Here is a 19,007-nt window from a genome sequence, read left to right as displayed (position 1 = left end):
TTGCTAAACAAAGCGCGAGAGCGGAATAACGGAGTGTTGTTGCAAAAATTGAAAAAAAAATTCTCTATTTTTCGATAATCGAGATTGAATATTAAGAAGAATTTTTTAAACGTAAATAATGTACAAAAGAAATTCACATCAGAATACAAATTTTAAAATTTTTGAACATATTCAGAAATTTTAAACTTTTGATTTTCGATCATATTGTGACACGCCGGGAACTTCTAGGCGGGAAAGACACGTGCCGAGTCTCCGCCCCTCCATCAAGGAGGAGGCAGAGAACGAGGCTCCGGGAGTCGCGGGCCAGCTGCCCTTGTCAATTTTAAACGGATCAGGAAGAATTATATACCAATAGAATGTCCTTATTTTTCTCTACAAACTGGCGGCAACAAATATGTTCTAAAATAGAATTTCAATGATCTGGTCACAAAAAGGGAGTTTCCGTGACAAATGGTTTTAATTCAAGCTTTGACCAAAAACCAGTTATCCCACTCAAAAAAGTGACAAAAAACTCACTGCGGTTTGTCCAGAAGGGCGAGCTTTTGAAGAACTGACCATTCTCAAAGGCGAAAACAGAGAAGACTGAGCTTTTGATGACAATTTGCCCCTACTTGGACAGCGACACGTGGCAAACGTGGCGTTCTGTATTCGGGGCCGCGGTCAATAAACCACAATTTGTGTTGACCTAGATTTTCAGTTAGCTATCATTTCATCTCAAACTTCATAATGAGACTTGTTTTTGGAGAGAAATCGAATATGAGAAGTTGAACTACTAGAATTAGGTCAATGACCTACTTTAGCTGATATGAAGACTGAAGAAACTGGGTTTTCTAGAAAAGTTTATTCAATAAGTGTGTTTTTAACAAAAATGTTGTGTTTTTGAGAAAAATGTTTTCAGTAAGTTCAAAATATTAGCTGAACGGGTACCGATGCACGTGATTATCACTAAAAACTTCAAAATTCAATTGTTGACTTTTATGATTGTAATGGTGATTTACTCGAAAGCCCTGAAGCACCTCTCACGGAAGCACCTCTCATCCTCTACTCTCTGATTCTTTTAGAGTTTTTTTGCTATTGTTATCTATCAGTTCAATTCGGATAAAATTGATGTCATTGTGTAAGTTATTATCGAAAATAGATTTTCTAGAAGTTTGAGGAAATTTTGATTATTTCTAGGTTTTGTAATCCTACCACGAAAATTAGAAAAATTTGTAAGACGCCTCTTAGACAATTCAATTTTAGTAACAGTAATATACCAAATTATATTTGATACATATTTTGCCGCAACTAAAATCAGACTATAACACTGTTGTCATATTTGAAGTCCGGTTAGTTGGAACCATCTCACTAATCTTTTGAAACATTTTCCTATTTTAAGAAAAGTTTCAATCAATCAGTTTGTCTTGGGAACGTACCGGTGATTCATTCCACAAAATTTCTCATCTAGAGCAGATCAAACGTGTGCCAACTTTTGACATTCTTTATAGTGCTGATCGTTTTCCATTTGATGTTTTATCGAGCGCTTCGAAGTTTTTTTTCTATGTGAATCCCTTTTAACCATTCTCATTATTTTTCTGATCTGTTATTAGTTCAGCATCATCTGCAACGGGACAACTTCATGATGACCAGAACTACCGTCAGCAAAAGAAAAATGTGTTGTGGCGTGAACTAGCATGGCCTAGCCTAGTGAACGTCCAACCCCGAGGTCACACGTGGCAAGAAGATCTGCCTATATAAGATGTAGAGAACTCTTAGTTGTTGATTCTCACCATGTAAATAAATGGTTTTATAATTCCCTTCTCCTCCACCAAAGGACATAACAGTGGCGATCAGGATGAGATTCGAACTCACGCGGGGAAACCCCAATGGATTAGCCGGTGGACAACATCGACAACAAACCAGCGGTAAGAAGGGTTGGAGAGTGACGAGCTCGAGATCATGGTATCACCCGGAAGGAAGACACCGTTGAAGAACCAGCAGCAGCAGCACCGAGTGAAGATGGATCGAGGTACTCGTGTTCAACGATTTCGAATGGTAGATTTCGTGTGGAAGCTGTGAGATGCATAGCGAAATGACATCTGCTGAAGATCGTTGGCTGAAGATCAGAAGATCGAAGCCATGATGCGGACATGGGTCCAAAAGAAGAAATGCTGTGGAGTCTAGGCAGCGGCTGTCGTGGAAGAACCGAAGATGCAAGACAGTAGACAAACGAACTTTCATTAAAGAAAGGGAGGTGTTGTGGCGTGAACTAGCATGGCCTAGCCTAGTGAACGTCCAACCCCGAGGTCACACGTGGCAAGAAGATCTGCCTATATAAGATGTAGAGAACTCTTAGTTGTTGATTCTCACCATGTAAATAAATGGTTTTATAATTCCCTTCTCCTCCACCAAAGGACATAACATCTTGGAAAATCAATTTTCTTGTAAAGAACGCGGCTGTGAAAACCGATGATGGATGGACTGTAACACTTGAAGGACCGAAGTTTAAGAATACTGTGAAAATTGGGGAGTCACAGTTTCTCTGTTGTCTCGCCAGTCCCTTTGTAGAAAACCTCGCCGCGTTGCTGTGGAAGGTGGTTGATAATTTGATGAGAAATTAATTTTTAAACTTAATTGTGGGTTTTGTTTTTTTGGCTCTTGTTTTGTTTGTTTTGAGTCGTTGCTTATAAATAAATAATTTTAAACAAGATTTCCGAGTTGTTCAGTTCTCTGCAGTACTGCAGTGTAGTACGACACCCACAATTTCAGATTATCCAAGTTCTTATTGATTGATTGATATAGTTGGAACCAGTACTCTATGTGTGTAGCACGGTTTTTACAACTGCGCTCTACCGAAATCCGCCTTCGAAAATAATCAAGAAAAAGAAGAGAACGACAATCCGCTACTGACAGAAGTGGGTGACGCAACGACGAAAATAAGAATGACACCCGAGAAAGAGAAAACAGAATCATTGCTTGTGAATTCCTCTAAACTTCTGAAATTTTTTGAACCGAATGACAAAATCGGTTTTCAAGAAATCTTACTCAGAGAGAAAAAGTTGGCTGTGCATATATTTATCAGTTTTACTTGTAAAAAAACACCGTGATGCTCTTCAAATATTTTATTGCAGTTAACATATTATTAATCGGAACTCGGATACTTGGACGGATCGTCGCATTCGTTATCGAGGTGTTCAGCATCCAAGACTTCCGCTTCGAAGTAAACATCGCTTCTGGAATATTCAGTGTTATGGAAAGTTAATTAAATATCATTTGACTCACAATGGTTTCATAGGACTACTCACTGTCTTGTTTGGGTGGAGACAATATTTTTGTCCATCTGAGGAGCAGTTGTGACCCAACATATAGTTCCAGTTGTATCTCTGAGATTAAAAAAAATTGAATTCTTCCGGAGTAGTTTTTTGTTACCATATATTCACATTCAGTTTTTCCTTCATAATAAATATCATAATCTAATTTCTTGATATCACCTGTTGTGCAGAACCGATCTGAGACCTTCAATTTATGATCACCCCTAAAATTTCGTTTCATGTTATCATCAGGAGTTTTTCTTCTGAAACTTACAAAAGGTTCCACACATAAACAAATAGAGTTCCGCACCATGGGCCGACCTGTGGACCGCAGTAGAATCTCAAATGGATGAAGAACGGGTTTTTGCCGATTGCGAACGATGCCAAAAGGCAAAGAAGCAGAAGAATATTCCGGATGATTTTCATTACCGGTGAGGAGAGAATGAAGAAAACGTGGTGAAAACAGAGCAGCGAGAATACATATTTATAGGGGTTCAGGGTCGTAAAATTTTTATGTTTGTGGGCGTCATGGGAATTCCCAGCAATAAAATAGGATTTTTGAAACCATATTTTATGGCTTTTCCGGTGAGGCAGCAAAAAAAACGGAGGGCATATAAAAAAATTGAAATTCGATTTTTCTTCCTTCTTTGAATAAGAAGCATTCACAAAGAAACAGTTGATCTTTGTTGTCTCGAAAAAATTCTGAAGTCCTGCAAGTTCTAAAAACCAACAAATGATGAATAACCACCTAATTTAATTGTAATGAAACTGTTTCCATTTAACAGTCAGTTGACTAACAAGGGAACTTTTAAAGTGGTTTTTATTTCCAGCAAAAACGACTATACAGGTCGAAAGAGGATTTTTCAAAAGCCTCTAAAGCAACTTTCAAACGATGCTCCCGTGACCAGTGTGTCTGAAATTTCTATTTGAAAACTTATCATTCTTACCATTGATTTGCTGCATCTTCCCCCTCTTGCCTCCTCCATGGGACATCCGAATGAATGAACATACAGACCGGCTCAGAGAGAAAACAACTACTAGCAGAAATTTAGACAGAAATACATACGAAAGGACGGATTCTTCGTTCTCATATTTCCGTCTGAAGCTATCTATGAAGAAATTATGAAGAATCTACAGTAGAACCTGATTTTTCAGAAACAAAAACCGATGAAAATCGATAAAAATCGAAGAATAGTCGGTGTTTTGATCGGTTTCTAAACCGATGAGAATTGAAAAAACGATTTTTTCAAAACACAATCGAAGATAATAGATTATTTACCGGTTTTCCCTGGAGAAAAACCGATATATTTTTCTTCAGACCTGCGAATATTTTCCGGTTTTTTGCCAGTAACCGATTTTAATCGCTTCTGAAGTATTGGTGGAGCACCCTAGTCAAGAGACAATACCCATTGAAATACTGATAAAATCGAAATGATCTTGGCAGAATTATGCAATGGCTGAGCATTAAAAAGAATTTCATACTCTACTATTGATATTCAAGAGAAGGAATTTCAAGAGTTTTTAAAATAAAATTATTTTTTAAATTTCTGTGTAACTGGCTCTGAACTTTAATGAAATTGATTTTTTGAGCATTAACTATTTATTCATTGACTTTTTATTGAAAAAATAACTAAAATCACAAAATATTTGTACAACTGTTAAAAATAATCAGCATCATGCATAAGTTCAATGAGATATACAGATGAAAACTTTGCTCTTCGGAGAGTGGAGAATTCCAGATTCATTTCCGCGCATTTGTCCAGGAACATCATTCGATCGCCCATTATCGAATGTGGGTAGAGTGCCGGAATAGTCGGTTGGGGGCCGCTTGATTTGTTCAACTTGATCCAGAAATTGTCGACGGCATGTTTCTTGTATAGGACTTGCAGTTTCTTCATGAAGCATTTCTTGTAGGATGTTTCAAAATTTGCCTCTATCATGACATTAGACCACAACGATTCCGGAAAAATTGGAATGTCAACACAACTTTTGAATGCGTTTTCTCCCATTTTCTCTTCAAAAGTTTTGAATGATTGAATAATTCCATCGTCTTTTCCTTTCTGGAGAATTCGAATGTACCAGTCGTTCAATCCATTTTGACCCAGGAAATTTTGATAGTCCGGATGTAAATTAAAAATGTAATCATTGCCTTGTTCAGGTGGATTCGACCAAATATGAGCATTTTCATATCCGATAGACTTCATATAATCGATATATATAAGTATTATTTCTCCGTGCATTGCGCCTCTTTTGATACCTTCCGATTTGAAATACGGCACCGTGTCCAGATAATTGATGATACACCAGCTTTGTCCAGCATGTGATGGGTATTCAGAAACAAACATGGAGAAAAATGGAACATCGATCCCATCGATCCTGTAGTACACGTAGATTGCACGATACACAAATTTCACAGTTTCGGAATATTTAGTGGTGAAATCGGAAGCGTCAAGTTCTGGACACATTTCACTTGTGTCAACTTCCTTCTGTTCGCTGAAGCTGACGACAGTTACTGGTTGTTGGTGCCTCTCTTCCTGGTTATTCGCCACAATGAACTCGTTGAGCTTCTTCGTCATGAACTTTGCGCATGCATCTTTGTTGACGGTTCCAACTTCTCTCATCATGTTGAGTAGTCGCAGTGGTGAACATGTTGTACAGATGAAAGACGATTTGCTTCTGATGTTCAATTCGCATACTCTGTGAAACAGCTCTCTGCATATTCCACATTCCTCGATTTCCTCGAGTGCTGGGTTCGTGTTTTCCTTTTGTTCCCAATCATTCACATCTAAATCAGCATCCTCAAAACACTTCAGACAATAATTTTGAACTTCTTTCCCCACTTCCGCCTTGGAGCACATATATTTGGCTCCGGGTGGAATGCGACACTCCTCGGCCATGCAAATTTTGTACGAGGTCCCATATCGTAGATCATTGAGATTGCAGCATTTTGTGGTCTGAAAAAAATTCAATGTAACTTATTTTCAGTAAAACGCTTTGCTTTTAAAGAAGAACACACTTAGAAATAAATATACCTTAAAGTTTGATTCCTTTGTTGGATTGGGCTTGATCTTCTTCGGTACTGGCTCTGTAGAGGACAGCTCGCTGAGACGACATTGAACAGGATTGTGGCTTTCAGTTTTATTTGAGGAAGCTGAAAAAAGAATTTTTTTTCATCTAGAACTATATGAATTATGTACCTTTTGGAGATATAACTTGGTTGGTTTGGTTCTCCTGGTTTTCAAAAGACATGTTCCCAAGTAGTGACACTGAAAAAATGAGAAAGAATATTGAAAATAACGCAAGACTAAACGAAAGGAAACGAGAAATATAAGCATTTTTTCTATGAAAGAACTCTGAAGACAAAAATTTGAATGAAAGGAAACGAGCGCGGGATTTGATTCAAAGCGCACACAAAATAACTGATGAAATTTGCGTTATCCAGCGATTAATTCAAATTTTCACAATTTGCTACGAAACAAGGAGGGAAATTTATATTAAAGATAATAAATATAGTATACTAAAATTATTAACGAGTAGGAAACAATTAAAATGAAGAAATAGGAGTAGAAATCAAGCAAAAACGGTGTAAAAAAGGTTCAAACGTTTGCTATTGATTTGAACAGTTCCGCTGCCTGCAAACGTGCGTCTGGAGAGAGTGAATAAATCGGAAGTAATGTGGACATGGTAAAGTGAGAAGGAAACGACGAAATAAGAATAGGGGAAAGAGAGGCGTATGTGTCGACCTCGGAATAGTGAATGAGCAAGCGAATGAGATGTTCTCATACGACATGACTATTTGGCTGACCTCTGCTCACCATCTGTCTTATTATTTGAAAACATAGACTGCACACTAGAAATCTATAGACAATAACACAAATTAAATATTGAGACTCATCAAATCAACCAACTCAAATCTGTCGATAAGGATCTGAGTTTTATGAGCCTGTTACAGTATGACTAGCATACTTGCAATCCGGGCCGATCCGGGCCGACGGTTTTTATTGAATAACTTTCCTTAAAAAAATTATATCGGGTTGGTTAATAGCTCAAAAGATGAGTATTTCGACCTGTCATCATACAAAAGCAAAACAAACTTCCATGAAGATCCACAGAGGCCCCGGGCCGGGCCGACAGCAGTTTTAGCCGGCCCGGGGCCTCTGTGGATGTTCTGCAATTAAGGACCAACGGGCAATGATTATTCCTTTACTCAAGACTGCCTACTGGATGGCTGGTCGCCCTCTTACCAAAAATTTCTCAGTTTGAATGCTTCTCAGCTCTATGTCAATACAAAGATTTTGACCACTGCAAAGCCGAGCAATTTTCTCAAAAGTTGGATGGCATCGGAATCAGGGCTGTGCGAAAAACTTTTCCGAAAAATTATCGAAAAACTTTTTTTTCGAAAATTTTGTACCGAAAAAACCGAAAAACATTATTTTTTCGAAAACTTCGGACCGAAAAAAATCGAAAAACTTTTTTTTCGAAAAGTTTTGACCGAAAAAAACCGAAAAATTCGAAAGACAAAAGTTTCAAAAAACTGTCGGAAAAAATGAGTTTTTCGAAGACAAAAATCTTGAAATTCTATGAAAACTGTAAGTTTTTCGATGACAGACACTCAGAAACCTGTTTTTGAGTACAAAACGTCAGGAAATTCAAAAAATCACTACTTATGTTACTTAATTTTTTAAGATTTCAGGAGAAATTCTCAAAATTTCCCGAACGGTTTTTTCGAAAACTATCCGAAAATTTTTTTCGAAAAGTTTGCACCGAAAAATTTTTCGTCCTAAAATTTTTCGAAAACCACCGAAAAAACCGAAAAAAATTTTCGTCCGAAAAATTTTTCGCACAGCCCTGATCGGAATCTCATCAATTGAAAAAGGTTACCTTATGGAGTTCCAATCGAACGATGGATCATTGAGACTTCAATGCGACTATTTGTTCAAATTGGTCAGAAGACGACAGTAATGATGGAGATCAGACAAATAATGAAGAATTGTGTGAGGTGAAGATTGGAACAGATCAAGTCGAAGACAGACAGCCAGGTGCCGAAGAAGTTGAAGAGGCAAAGCCCGAAGTAAATCATGAAGCTCAATTGCTTTTACATGACTGTAACATTGACATTCCGAAATGATGAGAAAAAGCAGAATTTCAATGTTTACATTTTGGAAGACGAGAGTATCAAGCAGGACTATGTGAGAACTATCAACGGAGTGAAAGCGCCGTCAGCTATGAGAAAACGAAAGAATCCGGAGGAATTTGAGATTGGTGGTAACACAATGGCAGCTGATCTAAAACTTATGGAAGATCTCACTCAACACTTCAAGAGTATTTTCTACATTGACGCCTACAACGTTACATACTGTTTTTTGTTTGATATTTCCTTATAAATAAATAAATTTTAAAACAAGATGTTTAAGTTTTTCAGTTTACTACAGTACCATAGACACCCATTATTTCAGATTTTCCTAGTTGTCATTGCTTGATTGACATAGTTAGATCTCTATATTAGTACTCTATAGTTAGTACTCTATATGTGCAGCACGATTTTCACAACTGCGCTCTACCGAATAATTTTTTTCATAGTCGTATTCCATTGTAGGAGGGGCATGCTATTCATGCTACTTCAGTATAAAGGAATATCCGAAGAGTGACACCGTGAGAGAGGAGGCTAAGTAGAATATGAGCAATACAATTTTGGCAGAAGAGTTAAACAAGATAAGACAGAGAATAAAGATAAGATAGAGAGTAGAAAAGATAGAAAGTCATGAGGCGTAGACATGGAGAGATTTTGTACCAGACCACCAATGAGATTGCAAAGAGATAGATATGAGAGTATTTCACAGGAAGAAGGTAAGGCAACGTCATGGACAATCATTTTAACCGTTTGAAGGGAAAGCCTGGCAGCGGCCGACCTAACATCGTAGCTATTCTGAGAGTTGTGATGCCGTCGCTATCGGGTGCTGTAGCCTTACACGAAATGTCGCAGTGGATTGCTGTGAGAATCCTAAAGCTACTTCGCATCCCTACTCCGATCACCTTTTAGAGATTTTAGTCGGATGGTGGATGATCATGGTCTCTCACATTGAACTTGTTGCGACTATATTTGTTCATTAAATGAGTTTTTCGTAGAATACCAGAACTACCGCGGAATTTTCTGTAAAGTGACCTAGAATTTGTTAAGACTATTCGAAAAATTTTGAAACAAATTTTTTTATTAGAAAATACATAATTGTGAAAATCTTCATGTAGTTTTTGAAAAACAGAAACATGAAAATACTTCGCTTCTCAAAAATTTGAAAAGAATGGAGTATACATTGAAAAATGGAAAATACATTAGAAAGCGGAATACATAAATAAAGCGGGATACATTTAAAAGTGGAAATGCACTTAAAAAAGGAGAGTCATTTAAGAGTCAGCTCTAGAGTGACGAATTGAGGCTTACAATAGTCATGACAACTCCTCAGGAAACGCCTTTACAACAAAGTTATGAAGAAGCCCAGCCAATTTCAGGGAATGTTATGTTACCACAAGCAAGAACACTTCAATCAAACTTGATCCATTGATCATCTTTTATCTGCTTGGTTTAGAGCACGGTGTTTCCGACTTCTTTTCACAAGAATTGTTAATAACACAAGAAAATTTTATCACTGTAGTAATTTGGTCAGTGTAAGTTGGTCAGCGACAAAACCAAAGGTCTCGAAATCTTCTTGTGAGACCTTTCAGTAGTTACAAAACAAAAAGACAAACAACATCTCCAGAATGTCGAAAAAACGCCTTTACACCAAAGTTATTAAGAAAACCAACCAATTTTTAGAAAAGTTGTCACAAGCTTGGACGGAACACTCTAATCAAGCTATTCGGATGTCTATCCATCAATCCCTTATCCAACTCCCTTAATTCGGTTTCCTTCACATAAATATTCAAGTTGAGTGTGAAATGATTATCCATATCCTTCACCTGGAATCGTCTCCCAATCCATTTAATCATATGCAATCTTTCTGGACCACGTTCGACAACATCTAATGGGACAGACTTCCGAATACATTCCACTCGATCACTAAGCAATGAGTATTCTGATGGAATTCCAGCGAACTCTTCAGAATTTCCCACGTGAAAACTGGAAATCTCGGCGAAAAACTGAATATTCACTTCGAGTTTCCGTTGTTTCTCCAGTTGAATCACTCTCAACATATTCCTCATGAATTCTTCCAAACTAAAGATGCATTTATGTCTCCAGTGACCGAAATCAATCGATAATTTGTCCATTCGAAATAGTCTTCGTAGATTTGCAATGTAGTTCTCGAAACTCTTTTCGTGAACTGTTTCCGGGTTACTGTACATCAGGCCACCAGCACAATCGTAGGAATCCGATGCTCTGACGGAAACATGGTGGAGTTTCAAGTCATCGGATTTACCAGTTTTCCAGTACGGATCGTCCACCTTGATCTTTGTGAAGTATCCGGCATCTATCCATTTCTCATGGAGGTTCATCTCACTGGTGCATGCAATCATATTCATTCGTATTGTTTTTACACTCCATTTCCTGATTATAAGATCCAACACTTCTCGTGGCATCGCGACATGAGCATTTATCTTGACTCCGTCAACGTAGTATAATCGCATTTCGCATATCCATAGAACCAGTGTTTCGCATGAAATATAGGGCCGTATGATGTCATCTAACTGCTTGAAACACATCCCTTTTGTAATCGATTTCAGTGTACATTCATTGGCAACCATTTCAAGTAACCTGAATTAATATCAATTAATGAAAGTTCACACTCACTGAAAGTTCACACTCACTTATCAGAAATATGCAGTTTTTTGTAATGAATTGGATTCTTAATCCTTTTCAACACTCGAAACCTGATTGGTCCATACTCCACACATTGTTTCGCCATATCCATACACCTCTCACATCCTTCACACACTTCTTCCAGTCCGATCAGTTTGCGGACACTTCCTCCTGTAATATGATGAACAACTCTTGGAGCGATTTTTAGCATAGACGCCAATGATCAAAGTTTCTTAAAACTTTAAGAAGAATTGGAACATGAAGCTAGAAACATATAGAACTTTAGTTTTTTTTAAAATATAGTATGACCCTGTAAACTTACGATTCCCTCCAATTAAATCCGAATGAATGATTTTATGGAGATATCGAGCAAACATCTCTTCAGGTTTCCATAAGTTCTTTGTAATGATTTCTTCCACTTTCACACCGGCCACTTTGTTGAGAAAACTGAAAATTTTTTGATACAAATCACAAAAAATTAATAAAAAACTCACTTGAAATATCCGGGAATTATTGATTTTCTCATTTTCCGATAGTTGATGAAAATCCAATCTTTTGCAGTTTCCTCACATCTCTCTGCTCTTCCGATAAACTCTATTTTCACTTTCCGATGATTTCTTCTAATTATTTGAAGAAATATGGAATTGAATGATTTATTGATTAATCGGGTGCTCAAATTACTCTCACAATTCCAGGTTAGATGGCAGACAATGATTTCGAGTAGATAGGGGTTATCGAATACTTTGGAGCTGAGGGATTCATCGAAAAGCTCGAAAAACTCCGAAGAAATGGGATTAGACATGATAGGAAAAAAAGGAGGAATGAATGAATATTCTGTGTAAATGGGCAATCTGAGAAAAGGAGACAGGTGGGAGAAGGGCAGTATTGAGCGCGCCAGTTTCTCTGCCGCTGGGAATAATGCTTGTTGACTTTGTACGCATTCAAGGTCTCGCGAAGAAAACTACAGTAATCCGCGTAAGACCGCGTATGACGTGGCATACCCACTCGAGGAGACGGTATTCGCCTGTCCGTAATCTTTGTGTACACAGCAAATGCGCTCTATTGAGTAGTGGATGTACCGATTCAATGAACTTACTTACTTAGTTACTTAGTCGATTCGTTCTTCGCGCCAGTTGGTGTAGGCGCGTATCACAGCTATCCATTTTTTCGATCCTTGACGATTGTGCTCCAAGGTTCGACCAATTGAGTCCCTTGTCGCACTGAGATTTCTTTCTTCAGGGAGTCGGCCCATCGCATTGGTGGTCTTCCTACTGGCCTTTTCTCATTTGTGGGTATCCATTCTTGAAGTAACGTTGTCCACCGATGTATTTCAGCCGAAGCTAATCTGACTCACGTTATAATTTGCGTGTTGTTTAAACTCAATTGACATCATTCCACAAGTAATGAGAACAAAGGTGTCTGACATATACCATACAACCGCGTTTGCCGTCACACTGAAAAAATCGAAATTATTTTGAATAACCTTTGTCATGGAATCTTACATGTTTTCACATTTTCTGGTCGTATTTCTCAAAACTTCCGCACACTCTTCCGATTACACAAATGGGAATATTTGCTTCTTTGTAGAAACAATTCAGATAAATATTGAAACATGAGCACAAATCCTGACGACGGGTCACCGTCATTTGGATAATTCATAGAATTCAGAATCGTAGCAATCTAAAGTTGAAGGGCAATACAACTTCTTGGTTCCCTCTCTTGAGCATCTTTTGAGTCATGGTCCAATTTCTCTGGTTCAATCACTGTAATGGATAACATCAACCCATAAAAACCGATTAAACTTATTTCTGTACAGTGGGTAACAGCTCGGTGCTCAAATTTCACAGAGAACACAGAGATTGGGATAATTGATAAAAATTGCCCTTCACCGGAATATTCTGTTATTTGTAGTATTTTCTTTAAAAAGACAATTAAATTCTCTCGCAAAGTCCAAAACACTCCAAGTACTCCTCTATGAAAAGATTGGCGCAATTCAGGTGCCGTTTTTTCTGTTTTACCTCCTATTGGGTTATTATTAATCATTTATGTTATATTAATTTATTCTATTGCATTTTAAAGCCGTTTGGCTGTGAATAAATTGGTTACTCCTTCGAAAAAACTGTGTTTTGTTTTTTTGTGCGCGTTTCAGGTTCTAGTTCATGTTAAAAGTGGTTTGACATAGGTCAGATCAGGGTTGGGTAATCCCAGGCCCGGCCCAGCCCCAACCGTTAGATTAATTTTATCTTGATTATTCGTCTCTCCTTCGTTTTGTGTGTTTTCTCGTTATATTTGCTCGTAATTGCTACTAATTGTTAGAGAATTTGTAGTAGCTATTGACTTAACAAATTGAAAACAAAACAGGAAATGTTTGTTGGACCTAGATCTTCTGAGTTTAGTAGCAGTAAAACAACAGATTTATTGGAGTAAGGTGAATAGAGAGAGTATAAGAAATAAATGAGGAAAAACAAGAAGGATTGTTCAGAAATTATCTTTTGGGAATCAACGACCTATACAACGATTGCTGCCACAGCAAATGTTGCACACAAATACTGTTACATATACAAATACAAATACACACAAGTAAGGGCTTCTTTTTCTTCTGCCTCCCGTTTCACGAAGAATCTCATCTTTTTGCCTTCTTGCAAGTAACAGGCGCATCTTCACTTCTTTGTTTTTTTTGTCTTTTTTGTTTCGCATGTTCCACTTTGAGTATGGTTTCAAATTCTTCAGTTTGTCCGGTACTGTATACATTAATACAGGAAGTTGTGTTATCGATTGGGATGATTAGAAATGGAGATTCTGTGGTTCCATTGTATCTGAAAATTTACTTGATGACTTTTTGACTTGTGGTAATAACACTAACCGTTTGTTTTTGAATTCACTGAGCTTTTTCTTCAATTGACACATTGTAGACATTTGAGAACCAGCTTTGTAGTCGTCGAATTTGTACGTTGTTCCCAACTCTTTACCGTTCTTCTCCCAGTTTCTTATCAATTTCAAAACATCATCATGTGGAACATCACAAGAAGAAAAAACCACCGTTTTACTCGTGATATTTTCATCAATGAACGGAAGCATTCCATCGTATCCATCTTCTATTTCGAGTTCGTCAACTGATCGTAGAATGGGATGGTCAAAGTGTGCAGGTTCTTCGATTTGAGTGAAAAGTTTTCTCAATGGAAAACTTCTTGGATCTATTACTGGTAAGTACGTTACAAAGTATCTCATCTGAGAAATTAGCTCTTTGGTTAATATCTTGAAATCTGGAGGAAGAGTGATATCTGTGAACGGTCCACCAAGAGTAACTTTGTCACAGACATAATTCTGTCTTCCTGCTAAATAGAAGTCCATTTCAGGTGCTGTATCGATTGATATTTGCTCGTCGTTTAAAAACAGATAAGTTTCAGATATTGACAGCTCCTTAACCCTAATGGGTACTAATTTTTCGATTCTTTTTAGAGAAGAACTGCGTTTTGTTATGTGAAATCTAAATATTAATGATGATTTATCAGATCTTGAATTTAAAGAAAAACTGACCTTTTCATCAGTTCCAGATATTCTAGAACAATTTTTAGAGCAGGATAAGTTAACGGTTGAGACATTTTATGAAAAACTTGATGGGAGAAAACAGGATAAGAATATAGTCTGCACTGAGCAGAGAGGGAGAGAATAATGAAGAGAATGAAAGGTTGGCAATGTGGTTAGAGGGCGATTTGCACGTATTCTGTTTGAATGGCCTAATTGGGGAACACCGTATGGTGATGACCAGTATGATACACCCTTGTAGTCGTCATAGGTGTAAAACGACGGAGATAATCCATACCATCTGTCACTCTCTGGGAAAAAAAGTGACGTCATCGCAGCGTTTTGTAAATGCAAACGTTTTTCGAAATTTTTCCCGCAGGAAATTTGTCATCTTGCTCACTAAAGAGGAAGATGGCAGAATTTAAAACTCAGGTAATTTTTGGCACAAAGTCGGCAGGTATATAGGAGTTAGTAACAAATTTCGGGAGTTAGCCGTGAAATGGCAGTTAGCCGGTGTGCGCCCCCCATAGGCTCATAGCGCAACTACTCCTTTTATATAACTTCATAACTAGCGCCTCCTATTTTCCTAATCTTGATGTCTACCTCAAGCTAACCTCCTTTTCCCCGTCGTCCAATATATCTCATCTGTATAAATCATAATTTCTTTCACCTTTTCTCGATTACAATATCTGAAATGCTTTAACTAAATATGCATCTTTTTTAATCTGTCCCGAGCGAATTTAAGTCCCATCTAGTAACTAACATAGTCCAGTTTGCTTTTATATTTTATTAACAGTACGTTCAATTGGTTTATTTTTATTGTAGTCAATCACCACATTTTACCACATTACCTCCACCATATTTTATTCATTAACACATTTTCATGACAGGTAGTCTTTCTTGACAGAAAATGAGTGTGAATGTCACATTGGAATTGATGAATTGATGAGTAATCCGTCAGATTTCCCATCATTAAATGTGATGATGATATCGAACGACTACAATAAAAATGAAGCAATCAAATGTAGTGTTAGTCATTTTATTATTTCTATACAAAGAATGAATAAGAATGAGCAACACTAATGAAGGTTAAACTTAACATTTTACCATATTAGATAGACTAGCCATGTTAGAAAGAAAATGCCGGGAAAAATTGAACAAGGAAAAAAGAACAGGAAACATGTTATAGATTTATTAACAGTGAACATGTTGGTGCTGGAAGAAAATTGAAAATAATTAATATTGAGGAGATATCCAAATTGGGAGACAAAATGGGCAACATGAGCAACGATGATGTTTTATAATAAAATCGTGGATGGGAAAACGACCGGAATGGAAAACTCAATGAGAAGCAAGTTACTGTCAATTTGAAGAACACTTGTCCAGGATCGCACTACTTTGCACTCAAATATGTTAAAGGAGGTGAGAACGCAAAAAAATTGTGATCGAAATTGTGATTGAGAAGCGCCCACATTTATCACAGCCCCGAGTGGGCGGCTGCGTTCTCGAGCGTGTAGCTCAGCCGGTTGCGGTTTTGCACCCATTCGGTCATGTGTTCGGGTCCCACAGAGCAAGCAATTACCGAATTTTGAGCCAACATTTTTTTTGAGTTCTCACCTCCTTTAATTCAAAAAGAAAAAATAAATTGGCCGAATCTGTAATTTGCTAGAGAGTGGTCGTACAAAAAAATAGTCAACTACAAAAATTAAGTTTTGCTTTTGATGGAATGTATAGTCGGGAATGACATTCAAATTTCAAGAGTGTTACTTTTGGGTGTACATCACTGAGTTATTGATTTTTACCCACACTTTGTCTGAATCAAAAAAGTGTCCCTTGAGTTATGGCGGTTTTTTCCGAAATTTTTTTTCCGAATTTTTTCCGAAAAAAAGTCGCAAAAAAGTTTTATAACTTCTTATAAACGCGACTGAAAACGGTAAATAAAGTGTGAAAGTGTTCAACTCGTTAATATCTACAAATTGTAGATAAGCGACTGATTCTGAGAAATTGAGTGCGCAGAGTTACACGAGTTTTTTTCCGACTTTTTCCGACTTTTTTTCCGAACCAGCCTGCTCCAAACTAAATTTCTCTCTCTCTATCTGTCTACCATTCAAACATCAAACAGGTTACCGCTTTCCGAGGTTAAACAAAGAGTACGTCGACAGGAATTTATGACCTTTGTCTAGTACTTTTCAAAAATGGTCTCCGATCACCACTAATCTTGTACATTAATTTCATGCGGGGGATATTAATACAAAACTATTCAGATTTGAAAATTGAGAGCATTGAAAAATGAAAAAAAAAAAACAAAGATGCTGTGTTTTATGTTTTCGAATACCTTGTTTGCTGACGCATGCTTTCAGAATATTATTCTGGTAACTTAGGTCGAAAAACAATCAAAGAGAATCTCATAAGTTTAAATTTATCACTTCATAGTTCACAAAATATTTTGATACTGTATAAGGCTGTTGCGGTTGCTGAGAAATTGGAAAGTTCCAAAAAGTAGTGTATCTCTGTTCTTTTGAGAAAATATTATGAAAGCTTTTTCCGAAACCATCGATATAACTTTTGCATGTGCCAGGAAATATATTGAGTTGATGCTTTTTGTTTGATTTTTTGTTAATTTTTTTTAGAAGTTATTTTATATGCCCTTGCTTTTCATATTGTTTGTTTTCACTTTACAACATGTTTTCTCTCTATTCTTCTCCTTCTTCAATTTTCCGCTTCATTGCTACGGTCCAAACATTAAGATAGGAATTTTATCGATCCGAATGCGGGCGGTGGGCGGGGCGAACCGGAGTGGGCACTCAATACGCAGGGTCGTTCGCGCGCAAAAACGGTATAAAAGAACCAACGAGAAATCATTATTCCTTCACTCTAGACTGCCTACTGTATGGCTGGTCGCCCTATGTATTCTGATTTTAATTGAATTATTTTTTTATTGCTGTTATGGATTTTCTATTAGTCCGATTGGAAAACAATTGATCTCAAAGTGTAAGTTTTCCTCACAACTAGATTTTCAAGAAGTTCAAGGAAATATTGACTCTGGGAATCCTTCGTTCCACAAAACAGTCCCTCTGACAATTGATTGTTTTGAGCCAAAGGAGTACTCATTTTAGATTGATGACATGGAATATACAATTGGTCCTTTCAAAGAATATCCACATGGCTGTTATCCGGATTCTGCTAAACGAGACAACAAGAATGGAGGATTGAAATCAGATATAGATCAGTATGGATTTTAAGATGATCAGTATGGATTTGAAGATGATCAGTATCCCCCCAATTTAAAGGTGCATACTTGGGATGAGACCCAATTTGTTCCTAGCCATGATTATCTGGAATTTTCGTTTTTTCTAAATCCAATTCCAGGTTCACTGAAATGGAAAAAACAAGTGTGGAACTCGACGTGATTGTTCGGAGCAACATGTTCCGCTGCTTCTACAATGTAATGTGGAAATACGCCGATGAAGTTTTGCTCATGAATTTGAAGAGTGAGTTTCCCAATAATTTCGGTTTCAATTTATAAATTTCTTTTTCCAGATCCTCGACTAGCATTTGGCACCTATATTATTGCCAATGACCTGCACAAATGTCTCGAGTCGCTGGATCTCGACAAGGAAATGGAGCCAGAATTCGACTGGTATAAAGAAGGAGAAGGTGGATATTCTGGAAGAGATGAATGAGGCGCTGAATAAATATGTATGTCGAAAACTTCCTTTCTAAACTAATAGCATTCCAAACCTCTTGCAACTGCGCCCCACCGCCAACGAGAGAGTATCGGCGAGAGAGACGCAGAGTTTTTTCTCGCGCCGATACAGATTTTCACAGTTTTAGACCTATGTCCGCTGTTTTTTGTAAATTATCATGGAAAACAGCTAAAATAGAATAAAAACTGTGAAAATCTGTGTCGGCACGAGAAATTTCGTTTGCTGTTGGGCGCAGTTGTAATAAAAATGCACAGATAATTATTTTCTCATTTTCCGTTATTTCAGCTGGCCAAGAAGATGCCGCCCCAGCCAGAGACCCAGTTGATTCCGATCCCCAAGGCGACAGGATATGGAGAAGTTATCTTTTACCTTGATAGAGACAATCTTGCCCAATATGATGATAGTTTAAAAAAATTTTGTTTACGAAATAAATGTTCGTATAGAATCAATTTCCGGTTTTTATGTACCAATTCAATGAATGACCCCGCCCCCATCCTCACTCAGTCATGATGTTTTTAAAATTAGTCGAACAAGAAAAAAAGAAATCCGTCGAGCCGGATTCGAACCAGCGACCTAAGGATACCCACTGACTCTACAGTCCTCCGCTCTACCAACTGAGCTATCGACGGCACGAAGAGTCGCCGCACCGAAGAAATAGAGAAGGGAGGAGGAAACTGAAAGAGGAAGAGAAGG

General features: G+C 37.5%; 6 protein-coding genes across 6 annotated transcripts; 2 read left to right on the top strand and 4 right to left on the bottom strand.

Annotated features, from left to right (window-relative positions):
• Positions 1-3,121: 3,121 nt before the first annotated feature.
• Positions 3,122-3,716, bottom strand: GCK72_022454 (uncharacterized protein; the record flags this gene model as incomplete). Its single annotated transcript, XM_003096674.2, has 4 exons — positions 3,122-3,212; positions 3,262-3,362; positions 3,409-3,514; positions 3,565-3,716. The coding sequence occupies 4 exons, from the start codon at positions 3,714-3,716 to the stop codon at positions 3,122-3,124; spliced, it is 450 nt and encodes a 149-aa protein (XP_003096722.2).
• Positions 3,717-4,948: 1,232 nt separating this feature from the next.
• GCK72_022453 (uncharacterized protein) lies at positions 4,949-6,539 on the bottom strand (the record flags this gene model as incomplete). Its single annotated transcript, XM_053734833.1, has 3 exons — positions 4,949-6,244; positions 6,323-6,441; positions 6,488-6,539. 3 exons carry the CDS (start codon positions 6,537-6,539, stop codon positions 4,949-4,951), a joined length of 1,467 nt encoding a protein of 488 aa, XP_053578399.1.
• Positions 6,540-8,368: 1,829 nt separating this feature from the next.
• GCK72_022452 (uncharacterized protein) lies at positions 8,369-8,674 on the top strand (the record flags this gene model as incomplete). The annotated part of the gene is made up of 1 exon (XM_053734832.1): positions 8,369-8,674. One exon carries the CDS (start codon positions 8,369-8,371, stop codon positions 8,672-8,674), a length of 306 nt encoding a protein of 101 aa, XP_053578398.1.
• A 1,435-nt stretch (positions 8,675-10,109) lies between these two features.
• Positions 10,110-11,608, bottom strand: GCK72_022451 (uncharacterized protein; the record flags this gene model as incomplete). Its single annotated transcript, XM_003096646.2, has 4 exons — positions 10,110-11,037; positions 11,091-11,253; positions 11,405-11,529; positions 11,577-11,608. The coding sequence occupies 4 exons, from the start codon at positions 11,606-11,608 to the stop codon at positions 10,110-10,112; spliced, it is 1,248 nt and encodes a 415-aa protein (XP_003096694.2).
• A 2,097-nt stretch (positions 11,609-13,705) lies between these two features.
• On the bottom strand, positions 13,706-14,433 carry GCK72_022450 (uncharacterized protein; the record flags this gene model as incomplete). Its single annotated transcript, XM_003096686.2, has 2 exons — positions 13,706-13,898; positions 13,946-14,433. The coding sequence occupies 2 exons, from the start codon at positions 14,431-14,433 to the stop codon at positions 13,706-13,708; spliced, it is 681 nt and encodes a 226-aa protein (XP_003096734.2).
• A 3,299-nt stretch (positions 14,434-17,732) lies between these two features.
• GCK72_022449 (uncharacterized protein) lies at positions 17,733-18,290 on the top strand (the record flags this gene model as incomplete). The annotated part of the gene is made up of 3 exons (XM_003096662.2): positions 17,733-17,836; positions 17,977-18,098; positions 18,148-18,290. 3 exons carry the CDS (start codon positions 17,733-17,735, stop codon positions 18,288-18,290), a joined length of 369 nt encoding a protein of 122 aa, XP_003096710.2.
• Positions 18,291-19,007: the final 717 nt, after the last annotated feature.

This window comes from Caenorhabditis remanei, chromosome X (assembly GCF_010183535.1).
Source record: "Caenorhabditis remanei strain PX506 chromosome X, whole genome shotgun sequence".
Taxonomy (NCBI): Eukaryota; Metazoa; Nematoda; class Chromadorea; order Rhabditida; family Rhabditidae; genus Caenorhabditis; species Caenorhabditis remanei.
This window is presented reverse-complemented; position numbering and strand designations above follow the sequence as displayed.